At 35.9% G+C, this 27,908-nt stretch overlaps 1 protein-coding gene and 1 long non-coding RNA gene across 2 annotated transcripts; both read right to left on the reverse strand.

Moving 5' to 3' along the window:
* Window positions 1-10,114: 10,114 nt before the first annotated feature.
* Window positions 10,115-17,985, reverse strand: LOC142180310 (uncharacterized). Its single transcript, XR_012708742.1, has 3 exons — window positions 17,890-17,985; window positions 14,891-14,958; window positions 10,115-10,497 (listed from the first exon to the last, which is right to left on the reverse strand). It is a non-coding gene; the product is annotated as an uncharacterized LOC142180310 (long non-coding RNA).
* A 61-nt stretch (window positions 17,986-18,046) lies between these two features.
* On the reverse strand, window positions 18,047-24,789 carry LOC107829846 (RNA polymerase sigma factor sigE, chloroplastic/mitochondrial-like). Its single transcript, XM_016657311.2, has 6 exons — window positions 24,566-24,789; window positions 23,386-24,160; window positions 23,105-23,251; window positions 22,410-22,646; window positions 21,699-21,962; window positions 18,047-18,511 (listed from the first exon to the last, which is right to left on the reverse strand). The coding sequence occupies exons 2-6, from the start codon at window positions 24,097-24,099 to the stop codon at window positions 18,314-18,316; spliced, it is 1,560 nt and encodes a 519-aa protein (XP_016512797.1). The 5' UTR covers window positions 24,100-24,160; window positions 24,566-24,789; the 3' UTR covers window positions 18,047-18,313.
* Window positions 24,790-27,908: the final 3,119 nt, after the last annotated feature.

A 27,908-nucleotide genomic window follows, 5' to 3' on the forward strand; every position in this document is an offset into this window, starting at 1 on the left:
CTTTTTGTTCTTTATGTGACTATATATGCTGAATATTATCCGAAAATTTTTAGATTCGAAAACAAGTAGTAGTAGCAATTATTACCTGAAAATATTCAGATTTGCGATCGATTCGGTCGCAAATTTGAATAATAAAATAAATAAATAATTAAATTTTTCGACCGTTTCGGTCGGAAAATTTATTTATTTCCTATTTAATTTTCCGACCGAATCGGTCGAAAAACTTAATTATTTTATTATTCAAATTTGCAACCGATTCGGTCGGAAAATTATCGACCAAATCAGTCGCAACTCCCTAAAAATTCAATGTGTCCCAGATTATCCATTTTGCGACCAATTCGGTCGGAAATTTTTGACTGTTTCGGTCGCAAATTGTTTGCGACCATATGTTTTCCGACCAATCGTTTTCAGTCGGAAATCCGTCGAAAAAGCTCGATTTCCGACTGATTTCCGACCGTTTTGACGGTCGGAATTTAGTCATTTTCTAGTAGTGTATATGATGGTTATTTACTAAAGCTAATTGGATTATGATCATCTGAATAAAGATTTTACGTGTCCAGAGTAGAAATTACTTATCTCTTCGTTTTCTTGAACGATCCAAAGGCAAAATTTCAGAATTTTAAGTCGGTGGATACAAAACAAACACTGCTCTACTATTACTATTTGAGGAGGAATAATAAAAGAGTAAATCAAATTACCAGATAATTGCAGAATTATTGGAAGGTCAAACATGTAGTAAAGTGATTAGGAAAGAAACCAATTCATTTATCATTATGATAGTAGATATCAGCATTATCTTTTGAGATGTTCCCCATTCATTCTCTTATAATATTCCGCAAATCCATTAAAATTCTATTATCCTCAAATGAGCATTAGCTGCTCCTACGGTTATGCTTGAATCTTATTCTGTCTTGGTTCTGGTACGTCCTATTGAATATTAATGTTCGCCCAACGCATTAATCCAAATTTCCAAGAGACAATAGACTACTCCTTTTTTTTTTTTTTTTTTTTTTGTCGATTAGAGCCTCCTATGACAAGCTTGATAAGAAGTTAAAGCTTTCTCACTTTTCTACCACATAAAGCTAGAATTTAAGTTACGCCGATATAATTTTTTTTTTTGCAATTATTCGTACACATTAATCCGTGATAGCAGATTAGATATCATTTTAATAGGTTACAAATAAAATCTATTTACTTTATATATATATATATATATATATATATATATATATATATATATATATATATATATATGACTTAATTGTATAAATATTTCTTATACCGTTATACCTTCATAAAGCTTAAAAACTCCTTAAAATTACCCATCCCTTTTTTGTTTTCTGTATATGCTATAGACTGGCACGTGTCATCCACATCGAATTATATGATAAACAATTCTATTTTCTTTTAAAAAAAATTAGTTTCAACTTGATAAAATGTCCACTATTATTCGACAACATATAAATTTTTGCTTTACGCATGTACTCAATTCTAATTTATGTCAATCTCTTTGACTAGATAGGAAGTTTAAAAAAAAAAAAAAATTTGAAATTTGTGGTCTTAAAACTAGTGGTCTTAAACCTGCCATAACATATGCGTAGCTATAAAAAAAGCTTATTGGTAATGACAAAATGGAAAGTTTAAGTTAAATTATTATCAAATTCATAGTGAGGTCATTATTTTTGGAACAAATTAATATGAAAATAGTGCCACATAAACGCAATGAAGATATTATTGTTTATCTGAGGTTTATATATGTTGTATTAGCAGTGAAAGCTTTAATGCTGAGTTCTATATTTGATCGAAAAGTTGTATTAATAATGCGGATGATTATTTTTTCTTATATCTCAAACCATATGAACCCCTAAGATGTGCGACGAAGTAGTTTATTTCTTGGAGAACGATTTGAAATGATATGATCCCATGTCTAGAAGAATATTAGTTAATATATTCTACTTGCATGCAGTTTTAACTCACGTACACTTCGTTGGCTATTTGAGGCATACTACAATATTCTCATGGTTGTCACTTAATTGATTTAACTGAATAGTAAGAACATCTAGCAATGTGCTTGTACAATATAAGTTTGTCACGATCCAAAATCTCATCACAGACGTCGTGATTGCACTTAGTATCTAAGACTAAGTAAACCAATTATAATTACAATTCAAGCCAATTTTTTTTATAGATAATCGAACCCAGCATCGGAAATAATTACAAACGACCTCCCAAGCCTGTTAATACTGAGTCACGAACTTTAACTAAACACATGAAATGATCTCAAGGATCGAATACTCAATACTGTTTGATTAATAATTAACAGTACCATAAAATGGAAAGACTCCAAGTGACTGCGATGACCAAGCAGCTCTACCTTGAATCTTGGCGATCACACTCTAACTTTGTCCGAGTCCGATATCTCCAATACCTCGCTCTGCACAAAAATGTGCAGAAGTGTAGTATGAGTACACCACAGTCGATACTCAGTAAGTATCAAGACTAACCTCAGTGGAGTAGTGACGAGGTACAGTCAAGACACTCACTAGTCTAATAACCTATGCAATATAGTATACAAAAATAATAGGAGGTGTAGCAGTTTGTATAAATAATAATATATAGCATTGTATAGGGTGATAACCAAATCGTATACATTATGATACACGTTTATACTAGGTTGATACATTATCTATATCACAACCCGGAATCCCAACCTCGGGATGTGATATCGCCTAACATCTACTTGCTAGGCAAGTCGACGTGAAACAAATAATTAACAAATTTTAACAGCTGAAAACAAAATGATGATATTCAACTAGCAATAATGCCAAGTCCAACACAATGCTAATATAAATCACGTGATAATATCTACTCTCAGAAATCCGGAGTCACGAGTACGCGAGCAACTAGAAGTCTACAAACATGGTCTGAAATAAATACAACTGTTCAAAAAAGATAAATAGTAAAAGTAGGAAATGGAAGGGGACTTCAAGGTCTGCGAACGCCAACAGATCTACCTCGAGTATCCATATAAAAATGATCCGAGCTGATGCACCTCAAGCACCATTGGGACCAATACCAGTCTCTGCACAAGAAGTGCAAAAGTGTAGTGTAAGTACAGCCGATCGAATATACTCCGTAAGTGTCGAGTCTAACCTCGATGAGGTAGTGACGAGACTATGCCAAGACACCTACATAAATAAACCTGTATAACTATATATAAAGCAGCAAAATACTAGAAAACTGATAAAATACTAACTGGGAAGGGACATAAAAAAAATAGAAGATATAATGAGTACGGCAGGCATAAAATCACGAAATAACCAAGTAAATCACCAAAATCGGAAATCAATTAAATCAATGATATGAAAATGGTACGACATCATCCTTCGTGCTTTTGCTTTCGTCCTCACCATGTAATAATATGAATGAAATGGCACGACATCACCCTTTGTGTTTTTACTCTCGTCCTCACCATGTAATAATATGAATTAAATGGCACGGCATTACCCTTCGTGCTTTTACTCTCGTCCTCACCATGTGATAATATGAATCCGAATAATAATAAATAATGCCGGAGAATAATTTAACTTCAAATATGGTACCATGATATTAAAATTCAACTTCCACAATTTTCAAAATCCTTCAAATAAGTAATAAATACGAAACAAATAATTAAGGAAGTAATAATTTAACCTAAGCATGGATAACATAAATTAACGAAACAATATAATACAAAAAATTAATTTTCACCCGTATGTTATAACCCAATGACAATGTATAGGTACTCGTCATCTCACATATACGTTGTCCCCACACATAAAATACGTAGCAAATAGACCAACAAGTCCTAATCCTTCCAGTCAAGGTTAATGTATATATGTAGCTCAAATCAATTGGCACGGCAACACCCTTCGTGCATTTCTCTCTTTCTCGCCGTGCATCCATATAACAGTACCAACTAGGTGGGGGAAATGCCAATAACAATAAAAGAAATAAAGTGGGAGGCACACATGAAGCAACCACGACTACAAGTCACACAGAAAATATAAGTGCACAATAACAGCTCAAGATAAAGGCATGAATGTATACACAACAAAAAGATATCACAATATAATGTATGTCCCTCGTCCTCGCCTGCACGGAAAAACCCTTCGTGCCATGAACATCTGATAATATAAAAATAATGGCACGACATCACCCTTCGTGCTTTTACTCTCATCCTCACCTGATAATACAAATGAAATGGTACGGCATCACCCTTCATGCTTTACACTCTCAATGGCACGGCATCACTCTTCGTGCTTTATACTCTCAAATGGCACGACATCACCCTACGTACTTTACACTCTCCCTCACATGATAATATAATTCAAATGGCATGGCATCACCCTTCGTGCTTTACACTCTCCCTCACATGATAATATAATTCAAATGGCACGGCATCACCCTTCATGCTTTACACTCTTTCTTACCAAGCACGTGTATATCATTAACAAGCAAGGTAGGAGGCATAAATAACCTCAAGGAGAGTGTTTAAACGACAGCACAATACAACAATTCATATCACAATTTGCCCACTGACCACAACTAAATTCCAAGGATGTAGCAAAATTAATAAATTTCTCAACAAATAGCCCAAGGCTCCACACAACGTAAAAGATCAACAGAGATGGAAAATACTTGGTATAGGGCAACGCCTTTATTAATCTAAATTCTTAATAATTATATTAACGCCTCAGTTTAAACATATTTAATTAACTATTTGCAAATGAAAAATCCATAATATAATTATTTTCAGAAAATATCAAATCAACAAACTCACAGAATTCACATAAATATTCAAGTAAAAATCACATCAAATTGTCATATAAAAATAAATTCGACAAACAAGAATTTAGGCATGGCAAATAAAGGATTTAATCAATGCCAATAATTATCCAATTGACTACACAATAATGCCTAAGACTTTAACCCAATAAATTTTGTACATATAAGCACGAGTACGTACTCGTCACCTCGCGTACGCGACTTTTCACATTTCACAAAAGACACATAAGACTCGATGCCTAAGGGGTAATTTTTTCACTCAAGGTTAGGCAAGATACTTACCTTTTTGAAGTTATGCCGATATTTCAAAATCGCCTTCTTACTTGAATTGACCTCTGGACAGCTCAATTCTATCCAAATTAATTGTACGACTTCATTAAAATTTATCAGAAACAATTCCGGGTAATAAAATATCAACTTAAAATTTTATTCTAAAAAGTTAACCAAAGTCAATGTGGGACCCGCCTCTCGGAACCCGACATAATTTTTACGAAATGTGAACACCCATTCCGATACGAGTTCAACCATACCAATTTTATCAAATTCCAACAATAAATCGTCCTCCAAATCTTGAATTTTTATTTTTGGAAGATTTTTCAAAAATATTGATTTCTTCCATTTAAATCCGAATTAAACGATGAATATAACCATAGATTCATGAAATATAATCACTTTAGGATATAGAACACTTACCCTAATCGAAGTCGTGAAAAAATCCTCAAAATCGCCCAAAAACCGAGCTCCAAAAATCCCAATCGAAAATAAAGAAATGACAGATTTTCAATCCATAAGTTTCTACCCAGGTTCGCATTTGCGGACAAAAATTTTGCATTTGTGAATGAACAGTACCTCCCATGAACAGTGTTCGCAAATTGCGACAAATTGTTCGCAATTGCGAGTGAACAATATTTTTGCAATTGCGAATGAACAGTGTTTTCGCAATTGTGATAAATGGTTCGCAATTGCGAATGAACAGTACCTCACCAGAAATCAGTAAACTCAAACTTCTTCGAAATGATCCGAAACTACCCTAAAACTCATCCGAAACCTCTCAGACACAAACCATATATGAATTTCAATCATAAACATGCTACGGACCTGCTCGCGCACTCAAAACATTGAAAAGAGGCCGTCTTGACCCGATATTGACCATGGTCAAACTCCCAATTTTTTTAACTTTACTAGTCTCTCAACCAATGATCCAAAAATACACCCAAGCCCCTCGGGACCCGTCAAAGCATACCAACAAGTCCTAAAATATCATACAAACTTAGTCGAAACTTCAAATTACATCAAACAATGCTAGAACCACGAATCATACCCCAATTCAAGCTTAATGAAACTAAGAAATTCCAACTTCTACATTCAATGCCGAAACCTATCAAATCATGTCCGATTGACCTCAAATTTTGCACATAAGTTATAAATGACATAATGGACCTATACAAATTTTCAGAACTGGATTCCGACCCCGATATCAAAAAGTCAACTCCCCGGTCAAACTTTTTAAAAATTTAATTTTCGCCATTTCAAGCCAAATTCCACTACGGACTTTCAAATAATTTTTCGGATATGCTCCTAAGTCCAAAATTACCATACTGAGATATTGACACCATCGAAATTTTATTCCGGGGTCGTTTGCTCAAAAGTCAACTCTCCGGTCAACTCTTTCCATTTAAGCTTCAAAATGAGAATTGTTCTTTAAATTAAATTCTGAATCTTCCGAAAACCTAACTCGACCACATACGCGGGTCATAATACATATTACGAAGCTGATTGAGACCTTAAGTCGCTGAACGGGGCATTAATTCTTAAAACGACAAGTCGGGTCGTTACATTCTCCACCTCTTAAACATACTTTCGTCCTCGAACGTGCCAAGAATCTCTCTGAGGACATTAAATTACTTAGTGTATTCTTACACACATACTCGCAGGTGATTCTACGTCCCACAATTTAACATAGGTCTGACAACACCATCTCAATTGAGATTATTTCTTTTATACATACTTATAAACTTTAAAACCAAATTCTTACACTCCAAACATTTTCTAAAGGCCTGATTTTTCATATCAATACACGATATTAGTCTCAACCAGCTATAGCAATTCGTGCCTACACATACATCATATGTATGCCCATAACCACATCTCTGGTCATAATAGTTATTCATAATTAATTCCAGCATCTTCAATTAATCTCATATTAACCAAAATCTCGTTTTAAATTTTTACAACACTGACAGCTATACGCGAGGCATGAAGACCTTATAACTATTTACCCGACTTAATGAGTCACATTTAACGCTGCCTGGGCACTCAGCTCGTAGGCTAAAACTCAATATTTGCCTCACAATTATGGATAAATATGCACAGAAACACATAAAAAAATTATCAAATAAGTCTAACAGGCATGACTCTCTATTAATGCTATAGTACAAATTTAATTTCACAAAGGGAGAATTTAAACTCAAAAATTTTTCACAACAAGGATCTCGTCCTTATATAATTTCTACCGCAGCTTGTAGCCCAATTTAAATATTTCACATCATATAAATATGCGAGGATCTCGTCCTCAACTGCGAATCACAAGTATTTTGCACATTGTGCCAACTGAAATTTTCAATTTTCTTTCTTTCTTCTTTTCAATAAATTTCGTAAACGATTTTTCACAATACATAATGAACCCCCCATACCAATAGGGCATACAACTTATAAAATTGAGATTAATTATTTCGAAATCACATCAAACCCACTGTAGTGAGTAATAAAAAGTCACTTTTGAACTTATAGCCCTCAATAGTATACACAATAAAAATGATAGACACGGGCTTACATCGTCAAGTCTCCTAACAGGGATAAATATTTAAGTGGGTTACAAAATTACGAAGCTCACCCATAAGCGGAGCATAATAGGAGGACTCGCCTCAATATTCAGAACCAAATCAAATTAAGGAAGAATACCCTTTTTATAACAAATCGGAATCATACCTGTAACGACACCATCTGGTGTAGTGCCTCAGCCACACCATAGCAAATATATCAACGGGTCGGGCCTCCACCTCTTAGGCATCCTCTACCCGCCTGTCCTTCACACCTAACTAGTTGTGCACGTGGGGTAGTAACTGCATTAGGGCCCATAGCCTGAGTGTTCTGATAAAATCCACCCCTCCAAAGTCTGGGACAATCTCTCATAATATGCCTAGTATTACCACACTCATAACAACCCCTCTGAGGTCGCGACTGCTCGTATTGAGTCTGTGCCGGATAACTGAAATAACCACTATAAGAATCTCGTGTCGGTGGTGCACTATAAGAACTCACTGGAGCACCCCGAGTAATCTGATGTGCGGACTGAGCTGGCCGACTGCTCGAGCCTCCGCCATAATGGGCCATAGCTGAAGAGTAAAATCCACTGAATCCTCCAGAGTTCCGAGACCTTTTGGTCTCTTTAGGCTCATTTTCTTCACTTCCAACACGTTCTAACATCCTGGCAATCTCTACTACTTGTTGAAATGGAATGTGGGTCTGCAATTCTCAAGCCATTATTATTTTAAAATCATAATCGAGCCCTTCAATGAATCTGCGAACTCGCTCTCTAACTGTAGGAACTAAGATAGGTGTATGACAGGCTAACTCACTGAACATGATAGCATATTCTGACACTGTCATGGTGCCCTGACGCAACCGTTCAAACTCTGTGCACCATACATCCCGGAGAGCCTGGGGAACAAACTCTTTCAAAATATCTCTGAAAATTGAGTCCAAGTTGGTGGTGTTGCATCGACTGGTCTATCCTCTTCATAAACTTGCCACCATTGATACGCTGCTCCTGACAGCTAAAATGTAGTAAAGGAAACTCCGCTTACTTCTACAATATCCATGGTACGGAGAATATGGTGGCACTTTTCTAGAAATCCCCGGGCATCCCCGACAGCTATACCACTAAAGTAGGTTGACTATATCTCTTAAACCTCTCAAGCCCCTTTTGTTCTTCTTCTAATGCCTTTGGCCTAACCTCAAACAGGTCCGGAATAACAGGTTGTACCGTCACCACACCCAGAACCTGACCAATGTAGACATGCTGCTCTAGAGTACGGGCGGTAGGAGTCTGAGCTCCTCCCCCAATCTGTGAAATATTTGATGCAACAGAGATCAACCCTGCTTAAGTTAATGTACCAAACATGTTCAGGAATTGTGCTAAAGTCTCCTGAAGTCCGGGAGTAACAACAGGTGCTTTCGGTACCTGTCCCCCAACCGGAGCTATTGGCGGCTCCTCAATTGTTACTCTGACAGGTGCTCTAGCTGCGACATGTTCCCTTCCTCGGCCTCTACCTCGGCTTCTACCTCGACCCTGGCCTCTTGCGGCTATAGCAGTATGCGCGGGTGTTTGCTCAGTTAACCCGGTAGCACGTGTCCTCACCATTTGTGAGAGAATAGAGATACAAAGGCCCAAATTCCAAAATCAACAAATTCCGCACGACAGGAATGAAGGAAGTGAAAATTTTCTAACAGTTCTGTAGCCACTTGAAGATAAGTACAGACGTCTCCATACCGATCTGCAAGATTCTACTAGACTCGTTCGTGACTCGTAGAACCTATGAACCTAGAGCTCTGATACCAACTTGTCACGACCCAAAATCCCACCACATGCATCGTGATGGCACTTAGTCTCTAAGACTAAGTAAGTCAATTATAATTACAATTCAAGCCAATTTTTTTTTTTATAGATAATCGAACCCAACAACAGAAATAATTACAAACAATCTCCCAAGACTGGTAATACTGAGTCACGAACTCTAACTGAATATATGAAATGATCTCAAGGATCGAATACTCAATACTATTTGAATAATAATTAACAGTACCATAAAATGAAAAGACTCCAAGGGACTGCGACAACCAAGCAGCTCTACCTTGAATCCTTGCGATCACGCTCTAATTTTGTTCGAGTCCGATATCTCCAATACCCGGCTCTGCACAAAGATGTGCATAAGTGTAGTATGAGTACACCACCGTCGGTACCCAGTAAGTATTAAGATTAACCTTAGTGGAGTAGTGACAAGGTACAGTCAAGACACTCACTAGTCTAATAACCTGTGCAATATAGTATACAAAAATAATAGGAAATAAATAACAATGATGGAAACACTAATCAACCAGTGATATACACAGCAAGGTAACAAGATCATCATTAATATTGCTCAACAAATAATGAGTACAAGTACAACCAATTAATCAAGTTCTTCAAATATAAATCTTTCGCCTATATACTTTTCAAATAATAATCTTCAGGATATAATACTTTTCAATAAATATATTTCGAATACACTCCCTTCTGTAACGACCCCAAATTTTTTCCGTAGGAGGTCGTGATGGCACCTAGTTTCTAAGACTAGGTAAGCCTATCAATGTAGAATTATCATAAATATCTGAAATAAATAAACTACAATTCAAACAATTACAACTCCCAAAACCCAGTAGAAATAAGTCACAAGCTTCTAAAAAAATTTATTTTCAATGTTTCTATGTATCAAGATCTAAAGAAAAATAAGGAAGCAACATAAAATGATAGAAGGGGACTCCGGAGTCTGTGGACGCTGGCAGATATACCTCGAAGTCTCCGTGCGCAGGTAACTCACTGACGCCTAGACTGGTAAGATGTACCTGGATCTGCATAAAAAGAAGTGCAAAAGCGTAGCGTAGTATGAGTACACCACAGCGGTACCCAGTAAGTGCCAAGCCTAACCTCAGTAGAGTAGTGACGAGGTCAGGTCAAGCCCTACTGAAGATTAGATAATGACATGAAAAAATGTTTAAATAATTTAATAAGATAAAATGACTATGGAAATGAATCAAATAGTATGTCACATTTAATGACACCAAATATTTGCAAATAATTTCTCGTGGAATCAAAACAGAATTCCTTTCAACTTTGTGAAAATAACAACAATAAATCGAAGGCAACTATGACCATAAATTATTATCAACAAGGGCACTACCAAGGTACCGCCTTGTAGTCCCAATTCATAAATAAATTCACAATATCTCATTTCTTATATCACCGCGAGAGCCTTCACAATTTATTTAAAGAAAATATTTTTCCCAAAATAGCATCCCACGTTTTAGCCACCCTTATCACACCGCATGACTTCTAGTAGTCACCCCTACTAGCCACGCATATCAAGCCACCCTTATCTCACCGTATGTGTTTCAATGCCCAGACCTTATACCACCGCATGCGTTTTAATGTCACAATATATCACAATTTGCACCTCAAGTGCCCAATATTTAAATTTTTCAAAATAAATCAACAACAATATTTTTCAATAATAAAGAGTTCACGGCTCATGCCAAAATAATCCAACAATAATATTTTTTCACAATAAAGAGCACACGGCTCAATCACAATGAGTACCAAAAATCTTACGAAAATATTCAAGAAAATAATATTTCAAAATTTTTAATACGTTGCTTCAATATCAAATTTAGAAATGTCAAATACTTCATATTAATAATATTTAATTTAAAAAAAATCAACCTTCAAATAATGCACAGTATAAAAGAAACTAGGTTTCAATTAAACAGGTAAAATAATTAGTACGAAAAGGTCAAGCAAATTTAAGGTATACAAATCAAATCAATGATGGAGAATATAACAAGATTTAATAATTTAATAAATACGCAACAATGATATACACAATTTAAAAATATAATCTTTCACATTTAGCCCGTGTACACACTCGTCACCTCGTGTACACAACTTTCAACACATTTTAATAATCACATTATTATCAATTCTAGGGAAAATTTCCCCCACACAAGGTTAGACAAGTCACTTACCTCGACTTGCTCCAATTTAACCAAGTAGTATGCTTTTTCCTCGATTTTTCGATTCCGGTCGAAAGTTACGAAATATGACTTGTAAGGCCCACATCTCGGAATCCGACGAAAGTTACGAAATATGAACGCCCTTTCAACCACGAGCCTAACCATACCAAAATGACTAAATTCCAATAATAGTTCGACCCTAAATCCTCAAATCTATCCAAGAGGGTTTTCGAATTTTTCCAACTTAAATCACCAATTAATTGTTAAAAACAGTGATAGATTCGGGTAATCTAACAAAGATTGAGTTAAGAACACTTACCCCAACATTTTCTCTGAAAATCTCTCAAAAATCTCGTCAATCCGAGCTCCAATTCGTTAAAAATAGAAAATGGGGCGAAGTCCCATTTTCAGAACTTAAACATTCTGCCCAGGCTTTTACTCATCGCGATCGCGAACATCCACACGCGATTGCGAAGCACAAATTACCACTGCCCAAATTAACTCTACGTGATCGCGTATATCCTCACGCGATCGCAAAGCACAGAGTTCCCAGCTCTACGCGATCACAGTCCTCTTCACGCGTTCGCGAGTCAAAAGATCTCAAAGCTACGCGATCGCATCCCGCTTCACGCGATCGCGAAGCACAAAACTTAGCAGCCCTCAATTAACCTTACGCGATCGCAAACAATGCCACACGATTGCGATGCACAGCTTGCCAGACCTAAGCGATCGCGGTTGACTTCACGCAATCGTGAAGAACAAAATTAACACTGCCTCAGCTAAGCCTACGCGATCGCATCCCAATGTTCGCGATCGTGAAGAAGGTATAAAATACCAGAAATCAGCAGCTACCAGCAGTGCCAAAATGAAGGAAAATACTCCAAATACCATCAGTAACATGCTCGAGCCCCTCGGGACCTCAACCAAATATAACAACAAGTCCTAAAACATCATACAAACTTAGTCGAGCCTTCAAATCACATCCAACAACAATAAACACGAATCACATATAGATTCAAGCCTAATGAACTTTGAAATTTCTAATTTCTGCAAATGACTCCGGAACCTATCAAATCACGTCCGATTTACCTCGAATTTTGCACACAAGTCATAAATGACATAACGGAGGTACTCAAATTTTCAGAATCGGATTTTGACCCTGATATCAAAAAGTCAACCCTCGGTCAAACTTCCCAAAAATTCAACTTTCGGCATTTCAAGCCTAATTCCACTACGGACTTCCAAATAAAATTTCGATCGCGCTCCTAAGTCCAAAATCACCATACGGAGCTGTTGGAATCATCAAAATTCTATTCTGGGGTCGTTTGCACATAGTTCGATATCCGGTCACTATTTGAACTTAAACTTTTAATTTTTCATCGAAATTCCATATCTCGGGCTAGGGACCTCGGAATTTAATTCCGGACATACGTTCAAGTCCCAATTTACGATACGGACCTACCGAAACTGTCAAAATACTGATCCGAGTTCGTTTGCTCAAAATATTGACCAAAGTCAACTCAGTTGAGTTTTAAAGCTCTAATTCATATTTTAATCCATTTTTCACATAAAAACTTTTCAGAAAATTTTACGGACTGCGCACGCAAGTCGATGAATGATAAATAGTGCTTTTCGAGGTCTTAAAATACAGAATTAATTATTAAATTTAAAGATGACATTTTTGGGTCATCACACCTTCAAATAAATATCTTTCAAATATAAATCTTTCAAATAAATCTCTTTCAAATATAATTCCTCCAAATAAATATCTTCAAATATAATTCTTTCAAATATACTTCCTTCAAATAAATATCTTTCAAATATAATTCTTTCAAATAAATCTCTTTCATATACAATTCTTTCAAATAAATATCTTTCGAATATAATTCTTTCAAATAAATATCTTTCGAATATAATTCTTTCAAATAAAAATCACCATGTGACACCTCATTTAACTTTCCTGGTATGAGAAATATATTCAATATATTACATCAAATGGCACGACAATACCTTCGTGCACTTGTCTCATTCTCACACAATGTATATATGTATATCAAATCAATTGGCGCGGCAACACCCTTCGTGCATTTATCTTTTTCTCACCGTGCTTACATATAACAGTACCAACTAGGTGGGGGAAAATGCCAATAACAATAAAAAAAAATAAAGTGGGAGTCACACAGGAAGCAACCACAACTACAAGTCACACAGAAAATATAAGTGCACAATAACAGCTTAAGATAAAGGCATGAATGTATACACAACAAAAAGATATCACAATATAATGTATGTCCCTCGTCCTCGCCTGCACAGAAACACACTTCGTGCCATGAACTTATGATAATATAAAAATAATGGCACGGCATCACCCTTCGTGCTTTTACTCTCGTCCTCACCTGATAATATAAATGAAATAGCTCGGCATCACCCTTCGTGCTTTACACTCTCAATGGCACGACATCACCCTCCGTGCTTTACACTCTCAAATGGTACGATATCACCCTTCGTGCTTTACACACTCTCTCTCACATGATAATATAATTCAAATGGAATGGCATCACCCTTCGTGCTTTACACTCTTCCTTACCAACATGTATATCATTATCAAGTAAGGTAGGAAGCATAAATAACATCAAGAAGAGTGTTTAAACGACAACACAATACAACAATTCATATCACAATTTGCCCACTGACCACAACCAAATTCCAAAGATGTAGCAAAATTAATAAATTTCTCAACAAATAGCCCAAGGCTCCACACAACCTATATAAAACCTCAAAACGATCAACAGAGATGGAAAATACTTGGTATAGAGCAACGCCATCATTAATCCAAATTCTTGATAATTATATTAACGCCTCAGTTTAAACTTATTTAATTAACTATTTGCAAATGAAAAATCCATAATATAATTATTTTCAGGAAATATCAAATCAACAAACTCACAGAATTCACATAAATATTCAAGTGACAATCACATCAAATTGTCATATAAAAATAAATTCGACAAACAAGGATTTAGGCATGGCAAATAGAGGATTTAATAAATGCCAACAAATTATCTAATTTACTACATAATAATGCCTAAGACTTTAACCCAATAAATTTTGCACATATAAGCCCGAGTACGTACTCGTCACCTCGCGTATACGGCTTTTTACATTTCACAAAAGGCACATAAGACTCGATGCCTAAGGGGCAATTTTTTCACTCAAGGTTAGGCAAGATACTTACCTTTTTGAAGTTATGCCGATATTCCAAAATCGCCTTCTTGCTTGAATTGACCTCCGGACAGCTCAAATCTATCAAAATTAATTGTACAACTTCATTAAAATTCATCGAAAATAATTTCGGATAATAAAACGTCGACTTAAAATTTTATTCTAAAAAGTCAATCAAAGTCAATGCGGGGCCCGCCTCTCGAAACCTGACATAATTTTTACGAAATGCAAACACCCATTCCGATAAGAGTTCAACCATACCAATTTTATCAAATTCCAACAATAAATCGTCTTCCAAATCTTGAATTTTCGTTTTTGGAAGATTTTTCAAAAATCTTGATTTCTTCCATTTAAATCCGAATTAAACAATAAATATAACCACAAATTCATGAAATATAATCACTTTAGGATATAGAATACTTACCCCAGTTGAAGTCGTGAATAAATCCTCAAAATCGCCCAAAAATCGAGCTCCAAAAATTCCAATCAAAAATGAAGAAATGACAGATTTTTATTCCTTAAGTTTCTGCTCAGGTTCGCATTTGCAAACAAAAACTTCGCATTTGTGAATGAACAGTACCTCCCATGAACAGTGTTCGCAATTGCGACTAATTGTTCGCAATTGCGAGTGAACAGTGTTTTCGCAATTGCGATAAATGATTCGCAATTGCGAATGAATAATATTTTCGCAATTGTGGTAAATGGTTCGCAATTGCGAATGAACAGTACCTCACCAGAAACCAGCAAACTCAAACTTCTCCGAAATGATCTGAAACTACCCTGAAACTCATCCGAAACCTCCCAGACACAAACCATATATGAATTTCAATCATAAAACATGCTACAGACCTGCTCGCGCACTCAAAACACTGAAAAGAGGTCGTCTTGACCCGATATTGACCATGGTCAAACTCCCAAATTTTTTAACTTTACTAGTCTTTCAACCAATGATCCAAAAATACATCCAAGCCCCTCGGGACCCGCCAAATCATACCAACAAGTCCTAAAATATCATACGAACTTAGTCGAAACTTCAAATTACATCAAACAATGCTAGAACCATGAATCATACCCCAATTCAAGTTTAATGAAATTAAGAAATTCCAAATTCTACATTCAATGCCGAAACCTATCAAATCACGTCCGATTGACCTCAAATTTTGCACACAAGTCATAAATGACATAACGGACCTATACAAATTTTAAGAACTGGATTCCGACCTCGATATCAAAAAGTCAACTCCCCGGTCAAAATTCCCAAAAATTCATTTTTTGTCATTTCAAGCCAAATTCTACTACGGACTTTCAAATAATTTTTCGGACAAAATCACCTTACGGAATACCATCGAAATTTCATTCCGGGGTCGTTTGCTCAAACGTCAACTCTCCGTTCAACTCTTTCCATTCAAGCTTCAAAATGAGAATTATTCTTTAAATTAAATTCCGAATCTTTCGAAAACTAAACTCGACCACACACGCGGGTCATAATACATCTTACGAAGCCGATCGAGACCTTAAGTCGCTGAACGGGGCGTTAATTCGTAAAACGACAAGTCGGATTGTTGCAAAGTTAGATACTCTTTCTTCATAAATAGAATGGCTAATATTTCAATCCTATTAGTTTTTCAGTTTGGTTCGACAAGAATCACCTTTTTAGTGAAGCGAGCTTCATAAAGGTAGGGGTGTTTTTCTAGTTTAGGTCTGGTTAATCCAAAATAGAAATAGCTTGCTTTGAACCAACTTGAAGTTCTGATTGTATTAGGCATATTGCTGTCTTGCTTTCATACTTTGTATCACCATGAAATATGCTAGAAGACTGTTTGATTCTTCACTTGTAAAATGACATGGAATTTAGTGCTTTTTACTTGTCTGTTCTTTTGCTAATTGATAATTAATTGGGTGGGAATAGATTTAGGCTTAACACGAGAGGCATCTTTTAGCGGGAACTATATATGATAATAAAGCGAAAAAATGTGTGTATACAATAAACTGCACCACTTCCAATTCACTAATTCTGGACTTCTCTTTGGATAGTAGGGTTTAAGAGTCTAGTGCGTTAGGGAAATGCTTTTGAGATAAGGCCAATTAGAAACAAAATTATATGCTTCAGATAACGTCTTCCAACACAAAAACTAGCCAAGTATATGTTCCCATTTGGCTTAGTTTTGGATATCGCACAACGATGGACAAAGACTCGGTCAAGTCTCTTCTCTAGAACATGTCAATGACTATTTCCCACTGAATAAGTGAAGGGGAGAGGAAAGCGAGGTTTAGCAAGCTTTATAAGGCCGACCACTACATAAACCGCTGACGGAAAAGCTTGAAGCAACTAGAATATCTTTTTACGGGTTCATTTATTATTCACGAATGAATTAGAAAACCAACACAAAAATTAGATTCTAACTTCGTAAAGTCGGTGCTGTTATTGTCTAGCTTTGAGAATGATATCATTCCAGGCATTCATGGCATCAGTACCCTTATCCGATGCAGAATCAGATGTGTAAAACAAAGATGATCGACTTACATGTGTATAATTTCATTACGATTCCCTAGTCAATGGCACATGTCACCCAACATTATACAATAAACAACTGCTTAAAATATGACAATCATAGAGCAATAATATCCCTTCATATAGCAGAGATCCCCAACCTAATGCATTCAGCAGCTATTTGAAAATCTAACTTTCATCCGTTTTCCTTATCTTGTCATGGTTTATTATACTGCTCAATCATTTAGATAGGATGCACTGGACCAAATTTTTTAATTCTATAATCATAATGTGGACTTGCACATTTTCACTATTGGCTTTATGGATGACGGTCCTGCACTAGTTTTTAGCAGTGCTATTCTGAATCACTGCAGATATACCTGTATCATTTCACCCCTAGTTACCCTGAGACAACAGAGGCAACAAGCACTAGCAGATACTTGTACATTATTTCTCTTTCCCTTCTGCTTTTAGTCAACTAATTGGTTACGCAAAATGTAAAGTTAGAGTCAGAAAGTTACCTTTTTTACCAATACCTGAACTAAGAACTTAGTGTGCCGGGCAAGGGAAGCATATCTGATGACATAATCAATCCTAATTGATAACTGTCTAGAAAAAAGGGTTAATACAATCAGACACCACCATGAAAATTAGGACAATCGAAGATCACCACAAAGATTGAGAGAAACATTTTCATTCATGTCGCAAATATACAGATCGGTTGTTTCAAACTCACTGTAAGGAGAAACAAAGATAAATATGTTGTTTACAGGGTGTGTGTACTAAAATATTTTGGTTTTGAGTCTAGTGAAAAAGGATGTAAAGTTATTACTATGGTACAAATGATTAGTGTACATGCAGCTATTATACAGTATGGGCAAGATTGCTGATCCAGGAATAGGGGTAAATTGTCTCCAACGCAATAACCAAATGATGTTGATTTCTTTAGAATATGTACCGGCGAAGATAATCTACTCGAGTTGGATGCTTGAGCTTCATGAGAGCCTTCACTTCATGCTTCCGTACCATCTCTCTCGAAATATTTAGGTTACCCGCAATTTCTCCCAATGTTCTATTACCTTTGCCATCAAGTCCATATCTTTGTCTGATTACTAGACTCTCCTTGGGCTTAAGAGAATCAAGCTGGCAAAAGAGGAACGTGATTTATTGTTAGAACCAAAATCAATAGTGCAGAAATTCTGAAAACCTCCAAGTTTAACAAACTGAAACGTATAAACTTAAAATGCTTTTCACTTAGAGCAAGGTATATCTTAAGATTCAAGATTTACAAGTAATATTTCAGCAAATCTATTCCTAGTGCCCTTTCGGTGCCAGAAATTTCCATTACTTTTCCTTGAAGTGTTATTAGCATCTGATTCTCTTTGAAAGACAGATAACCTCATAATGAAGGCCTCTATCAAAAAGAGATGCCAGTTTCATCAATATATTTGCTTGTGGGCATATTACGTAAGTGATGCAATTGATTTAAGGGAAAATGGCCAAATATACCCCTCTACTTTGATATATTGTTCACATATACCCTTTGTTATATTATAGGGCCAAATATACCCCTTCCGCTATATTTTGGGTTCAAATATACCCCTCATTTAAACGGAGGGACACGTGTCATCGTCCTATTGGCCAATTCTAAATATCTCCTAATTAATTAAAAACACTCATTACCCATATCCGAAAATCAATTTTCTAAAGCAATTTTTTTTTGTAAAAACTTGAAAAAACTGAAAACGTTTTTACAAAAAACTGAAAAAAACAAAAATATTTTTTTTCCAGTTTTTACAAAAAAATTGCTTTAAAAAAAAGCTGAAAAATATTTTCTAAAGCAATTTTTTTGGAAAACTGAAAATTAGTAAAAGAAACAGCGTTTGATGGAAAACAAATTTGCAAAAAACAGCGTTTGCTTTAGAAAATTAGTAAAAACACTGTTTTTTGCAATTTTGTTTTTCCATCAAACGCTGTTTTTTTTACTAATTTTCAGTTTTTTACAAAAAATTTGCTTTAGAAAATATTTTTCAGTTTTTTTTAAAGCAAGTTTTTTGTAAAAATTGAAAAAAAAAATGTTTTCGTTTTTTTCAATTTTTAGTAAAACAAATTCATTTTTTTCCATTTTTTACAAAAAAAATTGCTTTAGAAAATTGATTTTCGAAAATGGGTAATGTGTGTTTTTAATTAATTAGGAGATATTTAGAATTGGCCAATAGGACGATGACACGTGTCCCTCCGTTTAAATGAGGGGTATATTTGAACCCAAAGTATAGCGGAAGGGGTATATTTGGCCCTATAGTATAACGAAGGGGTATATGTGAACAATATATCAAAGTATAGAGGTATATTTGACCATTTTCCCTTGATTTAATCAAATTTCAACAACACCAATCCAACTGGAATTGCATAATCAATTATTAAACAAGGAAAAACAAAATCATAATTACCATGATACATAAGCAATATCTCTCTTTTCCTTTTTTTTTCCTTCAATGGTATTTCTCATTTTATCTTTAAAAATTTGTTCTTGGGCAGGGGTGAGAGTATAGATTAAATCACAAGGAAAATGGTTAGGTCACTGCAGTCCAGAGAACCATCATATGGGAAAGAGAACAGATTCAAACACGAAGAAATGTTCTAAAAATTCTCCTTATTTTTAATTTGTTGAGGTAGCAGAAACTCTTGTATCAAAAAAATCTGTGTGTGTGTGGTGGTGGTTGTGTGTGGGGGGGGGGGGGGGGTTGCATCTTCCATTCTGTTTGGAAAGGGTCAGAGGATTGGGATTGGATTTAAAGCCTAATACTGTAGTGTTCCCTTCAGGATTAAGTAGGTATTGTTGGAAACTTATGTGGATGGTCGGCATACAGAAAAGGGTGGATGTGGAAAAAAAATTCAAGCTATGATAATTCACTTCCTTAAGAAAGATAACTGCCCTCACACCAAGTTTTCTAACGGATTAAGACAATAACTCTCTCAATATAAAACGAAGTTCTTACTCTACAATTAGCAACAATGGACTACCCCTAACCTCTTATTCGAAAGGTCTTGATGTTTAAAGTTTGCCGAGATATACCCTTGCACTTTGCTAAATAATTACTCCTTGTACCTTAGTTTCACAATACCTTTTAAGTTCATTCAAAGATTAACGAATCATCCATCTATAGACAAATAATTAATCCATATATTCCAAATTTTGGAGTAAATACGCACACCTGCATTATTGTGCGTAAATCTGTTTGACATGATTACCACATCAACTCTGTTTATCCACTGCCGCGTACTTCATATTTTATTAACTTTCTTTTCATTTCAAGGCAACACAAACTAACTTAAACGGATCCTTCATTTGTCTAAACATACTTATGTTTAAATGGTCTGATAAGATGTGAGTTCTTCAAAATACATTAACAATTATTTTTAAAAAAAACTTGACGTACCATTCCAGATACTTCCACACCTCCATACTGGTACCTACCTTTAACAGTTTCATTTAACATAGTCTAAAACTGGTTGTTTCATATGTACTTCCTCAATGAGTTCATGATTTAAAATGTCATTTTAACATCTCACTTGGTGCAACATGAAACTTATAAATGGATGCCAAAGCTACGAAAATTCTACTGAAGTCATCCTAGTCACTGGTGCATATATATAAAAAACAATCTAGAGCTTTTGTTTTTTTTGCTCTTTGACTACTAACTTAGCCTAGAAACATTGTAATGAATAGAATTGTATTTCCTTTATAATACCATTTGCACCCAATTACCTTTGATTCAGAAGTTAATCTACTAGAATCCAAGTATTGTTCGACAGAATTGAGCCCATCTATTTACAGAATGTTGAACCTCTAGAAGTCGCTCCATTGCTTCACCACAGCTTTATGGATCTTCTTCCATATTCAGCATAATGGAGCTCTTACCAATTAAGGAACTTTTCTTCAACTAGGAACACTATAGACTACGAGGAAACTATTTTCCTTTCCTTCCTCACCCTTTGTCTTTTCCTAAGTTCTATAATAAACTCATCAAGACGTTTATGAGTTTTATCATTTGAAAAAAACACAAATAATTTCGTCTGACAACTCTGAAGTAGGGATAAATCATTACACAATTTAATTGCAATTTCTATTATTTTATATGCTTTAAATTTGGGCTTATCCTATAAATACACTACTTATTGCTCTGGACAATAACCATTTTGAATGGTTATGAAATTTGAAAACTACCATATCCAAAAATTGGTGATATTATTTCAACAAAAAGCAAAACTCTTAACCAGAGAAGCAGGTTCAACACCAAACATAAAGGCAAAGAGGACAAAACATTACCACATCATCAAGAGCAAGCCTGAGTAGAGCTGGTTGCTTCCTCTTAACCCCATCTACGCCATCTACATCAGTTATTCCATTAATAAACTCTTCTTGGGTCGTCATGTGTCTTGCATGGAGAGAGAAGACAGGTTTTGATACTTTCATCACTTCATGGTATCTCTCAGGGGAAAGTCTAACTCTTTCAATTATCTCTTCATCTGTTGGCATCCTCTGAAGCTCAAATAGCAGCTGCAATTTGGCCTTCTGAATTTCTACTCTGATCTGAATCAGAAAAAGGATATTATTTTTATTTTTCACTGACTACTTGACAAGTACAACCAAATGAGTAAAGATTAGATATTTCTTTAAAGAAGAGAGCAATACTCCTAACGGGATCACAAAAGAACTTACAGCTATTTAAAGTATTTTCCATTTCACCCATTCCTTTAGACAGTTCGTTGACTCAAAATTTTGCTATATTCTCTTAAAAAAGATATAGTAGTACATTGGTTGTACATTTTCAAGTTACATTAAAGCACAGTTGGAGGTCAACAAATGATTTTCTTTCACCAACTGAAAATGTCTCATAACTAGAGATAATATGCTTTTCTTTTCACCAAATCAAGAAATCATTTAGCTTCCAGAGAGTGACAGAAGAAAGAAAATGGTTCTTTGATGGATGAACAGTGAAACGGAAAAACACTGGCAGATAGAAGAAAGAGAACTTACAGATTCAAGCCCGAATGGGACTTTGGTGAAGCTTGAGGTTGTCATAGAACGTATTATGGCATGCCTTATCCAAAAAAGACCATATGTTGACAGTCTGAATTTCCTATTAGGTTCAAATCGATCAATAGCTGTAATTAGTCCCTTGACGCCTGCCTGACAGAGGTCTTGGAATTTTGGCCCATTAGCAAAATCTTGAAAATATTTGTTTATCACGAACAAAACAAGACGTAGATTGTGCTGCAACCAAACAAGACTGCAAAGGTGAGTTATTTATAAAACTAAAACCTCACATAATGTGTGGATGCATAAGAAAGTTAGATGATATCAAGAATGTGGGGTAGTTCAAGTTACACTAGTAGTATTATCTTCATTTCCCCTCTCAGGGGCATAGACTCAAGTAAGAAGAATTTAAAGGTTATAAGATACTCAAAAGAAAATACAGAATACAATTAACTGTGCTTTATAACATGTAATACTACCTTGCACATATTACTGTTTGTGAGCAGTACACGTCAAGATTGACCACTTTCAATGTAACAACAAATTCATGTCGAGGAATTATGAAAAAACAGATTGCATCAGATTCATTTAACTCAGTTTATAAAACCAGAAACAAGTGTTCTTTTGCTTGAGGCATAAATTAAACTTCTGTGGTGCACATCAAGAAGGTCTGACAAGTAAAGAAGAGTAAGTACCTTAATCAGCTTATTTCTGGCAGCTCGACCAACTTCCAAATTTTTCCGTAGTTCGGAGGCATCGATATTTGTTGCCTCAGCTACTTCAGCGTCAGTTGGTTCTCGCCCCAAATCATTTTGCAAGTTCTCCTTCACTTGAAGGATAGCCTAAATTACAACAACTGATTCTCAATCATAAAGTACAACAATAGCAATACTAAAATCTCATGAATAAGCAAATGTTCTCCAGAAACTTCCTTTCGCATTTAATCTTTTTCCGTTAACAGTGAAAATGTTTGTACCTTCATAGGTTGCATCAACTTGAAGAGCCACGCATGCTCAGAAGATGGAAGCACTGGAGGGATCTTCATTTTCTTCCAGTCTAAGCTCGCTAAGTCAGTAGCACCTGAATATTCTCTGACAAGCTTATCAATTTTTTCATCTTCGGTGTCCTCTTTAAGTTCTCTTTTTTGGGATGAAGCAACCAATTCACCTTCTTTATTCTTTAGCAGAGCAATCCTCTGGTCAAGATTCAGCCGCTTTGACTTCTTTCGACGATTCTTGACCACATTATCAGCAATTCCCTTCTTCGCTTCCTCATTGCCTTCTATAATTCTCTTCCTCGTCCTTTGCCTTCTCTTCACGATTTGATGATCCTTAGCTTCTGTATCGGAACTATCTGTTTCCAGACTGCGCTTGTAGATACTTTCAAGTTTGGCAGCAGCTTCACTATAGTCCAACTCTAACGTACTTGGAGATGCTTCAATATCAATTGAAACAGCATGCACTCTCTCAGTACGTTTAGATACTCGTCTTGACCTCTTTTCATTCTCTTTAGATGTTTCTATAGGCAACGATATGGATTCCTTAGGTGCAACTAAAGTTGTTTTTTTCGTTTTATCTTTTTTAAATGATACAACTACAGGCCTTTTAAGTGGACATAAATGAGCAGAAAAACTTGTGCTCAATCCCAATGGACTCCGAGAAGCAGAGCTAGAAACAGTCACAACTCCCATGCCAAGTTGTGCTATCAAAATTTTACTCAATGAAGAATAGAGCTTTTCTCAAACAATTTCCCTGTAAAATCCAATATACATGCATTATTAAATATATGAGAGATCAATTTAATCTCAACCTCTAAACAACAGTTAAGGAAATTCTTTAGAACTTGAACTATTTTCTTCTATTTCTACTTGTTTCCTAAAGAAGCTTCAGCTCAATGAATCAACAAACTAAAGTTTATTAACAGAGAATTCCGCAGCTATTTACAAATCTTTTTTCCAATTCTGAGATTCTGTTAAAAGGAATATCTTGAACAAGATGGTTCGATTTCGAGAGTCACGCAACTTTACAATCGCAAATCTTATTATTTTCTAAAGAATTAATATTTCCTGTTTTTCACACCACCTATGAATAAAAAATATTTACTTTCAATAAACTTAAGCAGTTGTAGCAGTATAAATCAGAAACAATGTATCGCACCTGAAACGTAGCTCAGTCGAAATAACGAGTCTGATCCCGGCCGGCGATGAAGATTCCGGTAGAGAAACTGGTCGGAGTGGAAACTTTTATTTTTTATTTTTTCTAGAATCAGCGATCGTAGTGGAAACTTGAGAGGCTCAAAATGGAAATGACAAAATGCAGTAGTTAATAAGAAAATAAATTTATTTTCAAAAACATTTATACCCTCTCGAATTTCAGTGTCCACAAGTCGAATTTCGGTGTCCACAAGCTCTTTTTTGTAACTATCCAACGGCTAAGATTGGTAGTTTAGAAGATCGACGGTGAGAAATTATTGTCCACGTGGATAGAAGAGGAGAAGAGGTTGACGTGGACAGTGCCACAGCAGAAGAATAATCCGAGTGAAAGAACATCGTGGCAAGTAGAGAGTGGAAGCAGAGATATTTTAGAGAGAGTTTATGGATGTGGTTACTGACACGAGGTCTAATTTTTTAATTGAATAAAAGATGTTCACAAAAGCCAGTGGGCCCTACTGATGAAGTGGTCTGTAGAATCTTACGTCGCCTTATTTTGAGCCATTTGAATTGAGAATTATACATTTTTTTCAGTTATTTGGGGTTTAATTGCCTGCCTCATTATTCCAATGGTAGTGATTCTATTGAACCTTGGTCTTATTAGTAATATTAGTTTTTGATTTGACTCTTTACAAATCTAAGCAAATTACGCATTTCTGTTTATTCGTCTAGAAGGTTCCTTTGTTATGTCATCCTCTATTTGCTTCACACACGATTGAGAATGTATGAGTAAATTCAATTCAAAGGTCGCTTTCTTAAATTTTTTAAACATACAAAATTTAAAAATATTTAAAAGTTATATAAAAATGTTATATATCTCACAACTATTATAGTTGGTATTAAAGGAATTTATATTTTTAAAATAATAGTAGTGAAGTTGCTTTACAACAGAGATAAAGTTTAACCTATGTACATGGATAACATAAATTACCAGGTTATTTAAAAGCTAATTTTTTGTAGTTATCAATATCAAGCATAAGTATTTGATCTTCAAAATAAGACGAGAACATGTTTGTTTATCCGTAAAACGATATAATTGAATTTGTTGCGTGATTTATAGACAAGCAAACTGATTTGATCCTAAAATAGTAAATAATTAAGATTAAAATAAGACTTAACGATTAAAATTGAAGAAGATGACAAGCATGGATCCGAGAACAGCATCTCCGAGGACAAAAATGAGAACAATATAAAAGAGCAGATAAAGTTGTTTATTTGAGAGCGGAATTGGAATACATCATATGTTTTGCCATGATTTTCGTGTCTTACAATAACTGTCGAGACTGCTATTTATAGCTATACCTAGAGAAACAAGATCCTAGGATCAAGCCCTAGTTAAATGATCATAAAGGAGTCATTGCTGAATATGTAATGTCAGGCCATGAATGCAAATATTCACTGCAACGGCTGCCCATTTAATGTTAGAGAATATTCTTCATTGAATGCTATCCGATGACAAATATGCGATCTGCTCCCGTTGAACATGCTCCATTCGGGGTCTATCCGATGTCAGCTGCAGATGTTGTCCTCGGTACTGGTTGTTACTTGATTCGCCTTTTGCTTGTCTACGTTCCATGTGTCATGCTATTATTCGACCATTTATTATAAACCAATTTTACCCTATACAGATAGTCCCCCTACTTTTCGGTGACATATCCTTATGTCACCGAAAAGTTGGCGAACAATCTCTGGCGCTTGAAAGGACGCATGTCTTCTCACATTTAATACCCCGAACACGTGTTGTCCCACGATTTAGTAATATTTTCGCCGGTTCTCGAGATAATCATGACCACGATTTTTGCCGATTATATCTTAATTTTTACTCATCATTTTACCTCTTTCACTTCCAAAATTTCCATAAGTTTATCACCTTTTATGCATTCAACCTCCTCCTGCTTATAAAACTTTCATCTTCTATAGCTTTTTCTAAAATATTTACTGTCTTTTTACTACCATGGCTTCTTATACTGCATCTTTTAGAAACTCTAATCTTCTCTTCGGTGGAGGCCCGAAGAGAAACAAAGGCAAAGAAGCTAATGTTGATTCTGAGCCTTCCACTATAAACACCGTCATACCCAAACACCTGAGTATCGTCAATGACTTCCAGGAGAAGATTCCATCCGCGTCTCCACGAATTTGAGTCGTTAGTAGGTAACCCTCCTCTATTTGCCCTTCCAGTATTCCTGTTGTAAAGGAGGACTGCATATGCCTAGACTTTAACATCAATGCTCCTGACCTGATAGAGCGGGTTACCTTCACCAAGGAAGGTTTTATGTATGTCTATACGTATCCCTTCACCTTGGATCCCTTTTCTTTGAGCGGAAGCTCGACCCCCCCATAATTTTAGAGTTTTGTCACCAGTACCAGGTCTTCTTGGAACAAGTAGGCCTATCTATACAACGAATGGTGGCTTTCCTACGCTAGTTGTGCACGAAGATTGGGAAAACCCTAATCGTGGCACCCATGATGAATCTCTACTCCTCAAAAATATTTCGTGAGGGAGTAATAAATTTCAGAAAGCGTGGCAATCACGCTCCTCTCACCAGCGTGGATGATGACAATGATCGCTGGTGGATGGAACGATTTATCATCATCGCCACTAGGGACATCATCCTGGCCATAGCTCTACCTTTTCCTGAGTCGTGGAACCATTTTCGTAAGTTTTTGATTCATTTTCTTCTCTTCATGAAAAGCTTGGTTTCCGTTATTGTTAGCCTCTTCGTTTCTTTTGTTTCAGCTACCTAGTGGGAACCACCAGGGGTTCGAGGCATGAACCAGTGGGTTCAGAAGATTCTGGACATTACAACACCATAATCCCGCCGGTGGAAGGAAATGAGTCCCAAATATGGGTGGAAGGCCAATAACTATGGTAAACTCAATCTTTTTTCCTTTTGTCTTTGTATGAACATATGTAATTTTGCTAACTCCATGTTTTGCTTTTTCAGGACTCCCAGAGGGCTCTGTCACTTGCCCTGAGGTTGATGTTTTGGCTGACCCCGCGGAGGTCGCGAGGGGCAACAAAGTGTCATTGCTCAAAGCAGTGCTTGCGGATCTGCTTTCGGTGAGAGTGCTTCCTCTAGAGTCCCCGGCCAGAGAACAAGAAACCAAAAAGGCGATGTTCTTCCTCGGCTGGACTAAGAATAAGAAAATAAAGACCACAACAATTGATCCGACCACAGTGGTTATTGTAGAAGATGGAGAAGCCAGTGCTGAAGTGGATCCCCTTCAAAGAAGAAGAATAACTGCATCAGCTCGACCGGATGATCAGCTGGGAGAGCTTCAAAACTCTA

The sequence above is a fragment of the Nicotiana tabacum genome, chromosome 4 (assembly GCF_000715075.1).
Source record: "Nicotiana tabacum cultivar K326 chromosome 4, ASM71507v2, whole genome shotgun sequence".
Taxonomy (NCBI): Eukaryota; Viridiplantae; Streptophyta; class Magnoliopsida; order Solanales; family Solanaceae; genus Nicotiana; species Nicotiana tabacum.

Coding starts and splice junctions, on each gene's coding strand:
- LOC107829846 (XM_016657311.2), bottom strand. CDS start 24,099: ATGGGAGTTGTGACTGTTTCTAGCTCTGCTTCTCGGAGTCCATTGGGA. Junction 22,647..23,104: donor CCAGAAATAAGCTGATTAAG/GTACTTACTCTT, acceptor GTTTGGTTGCAG/CACAATCTACGTCTTGTTTT. Junction 18,512..21,698: donor GGCTTGCTCTTGATGATGTG/GTAATGTTTTGT, acceptor CTCTTTTGCCAG/CTTGATTCTCTTAAGCCCAA.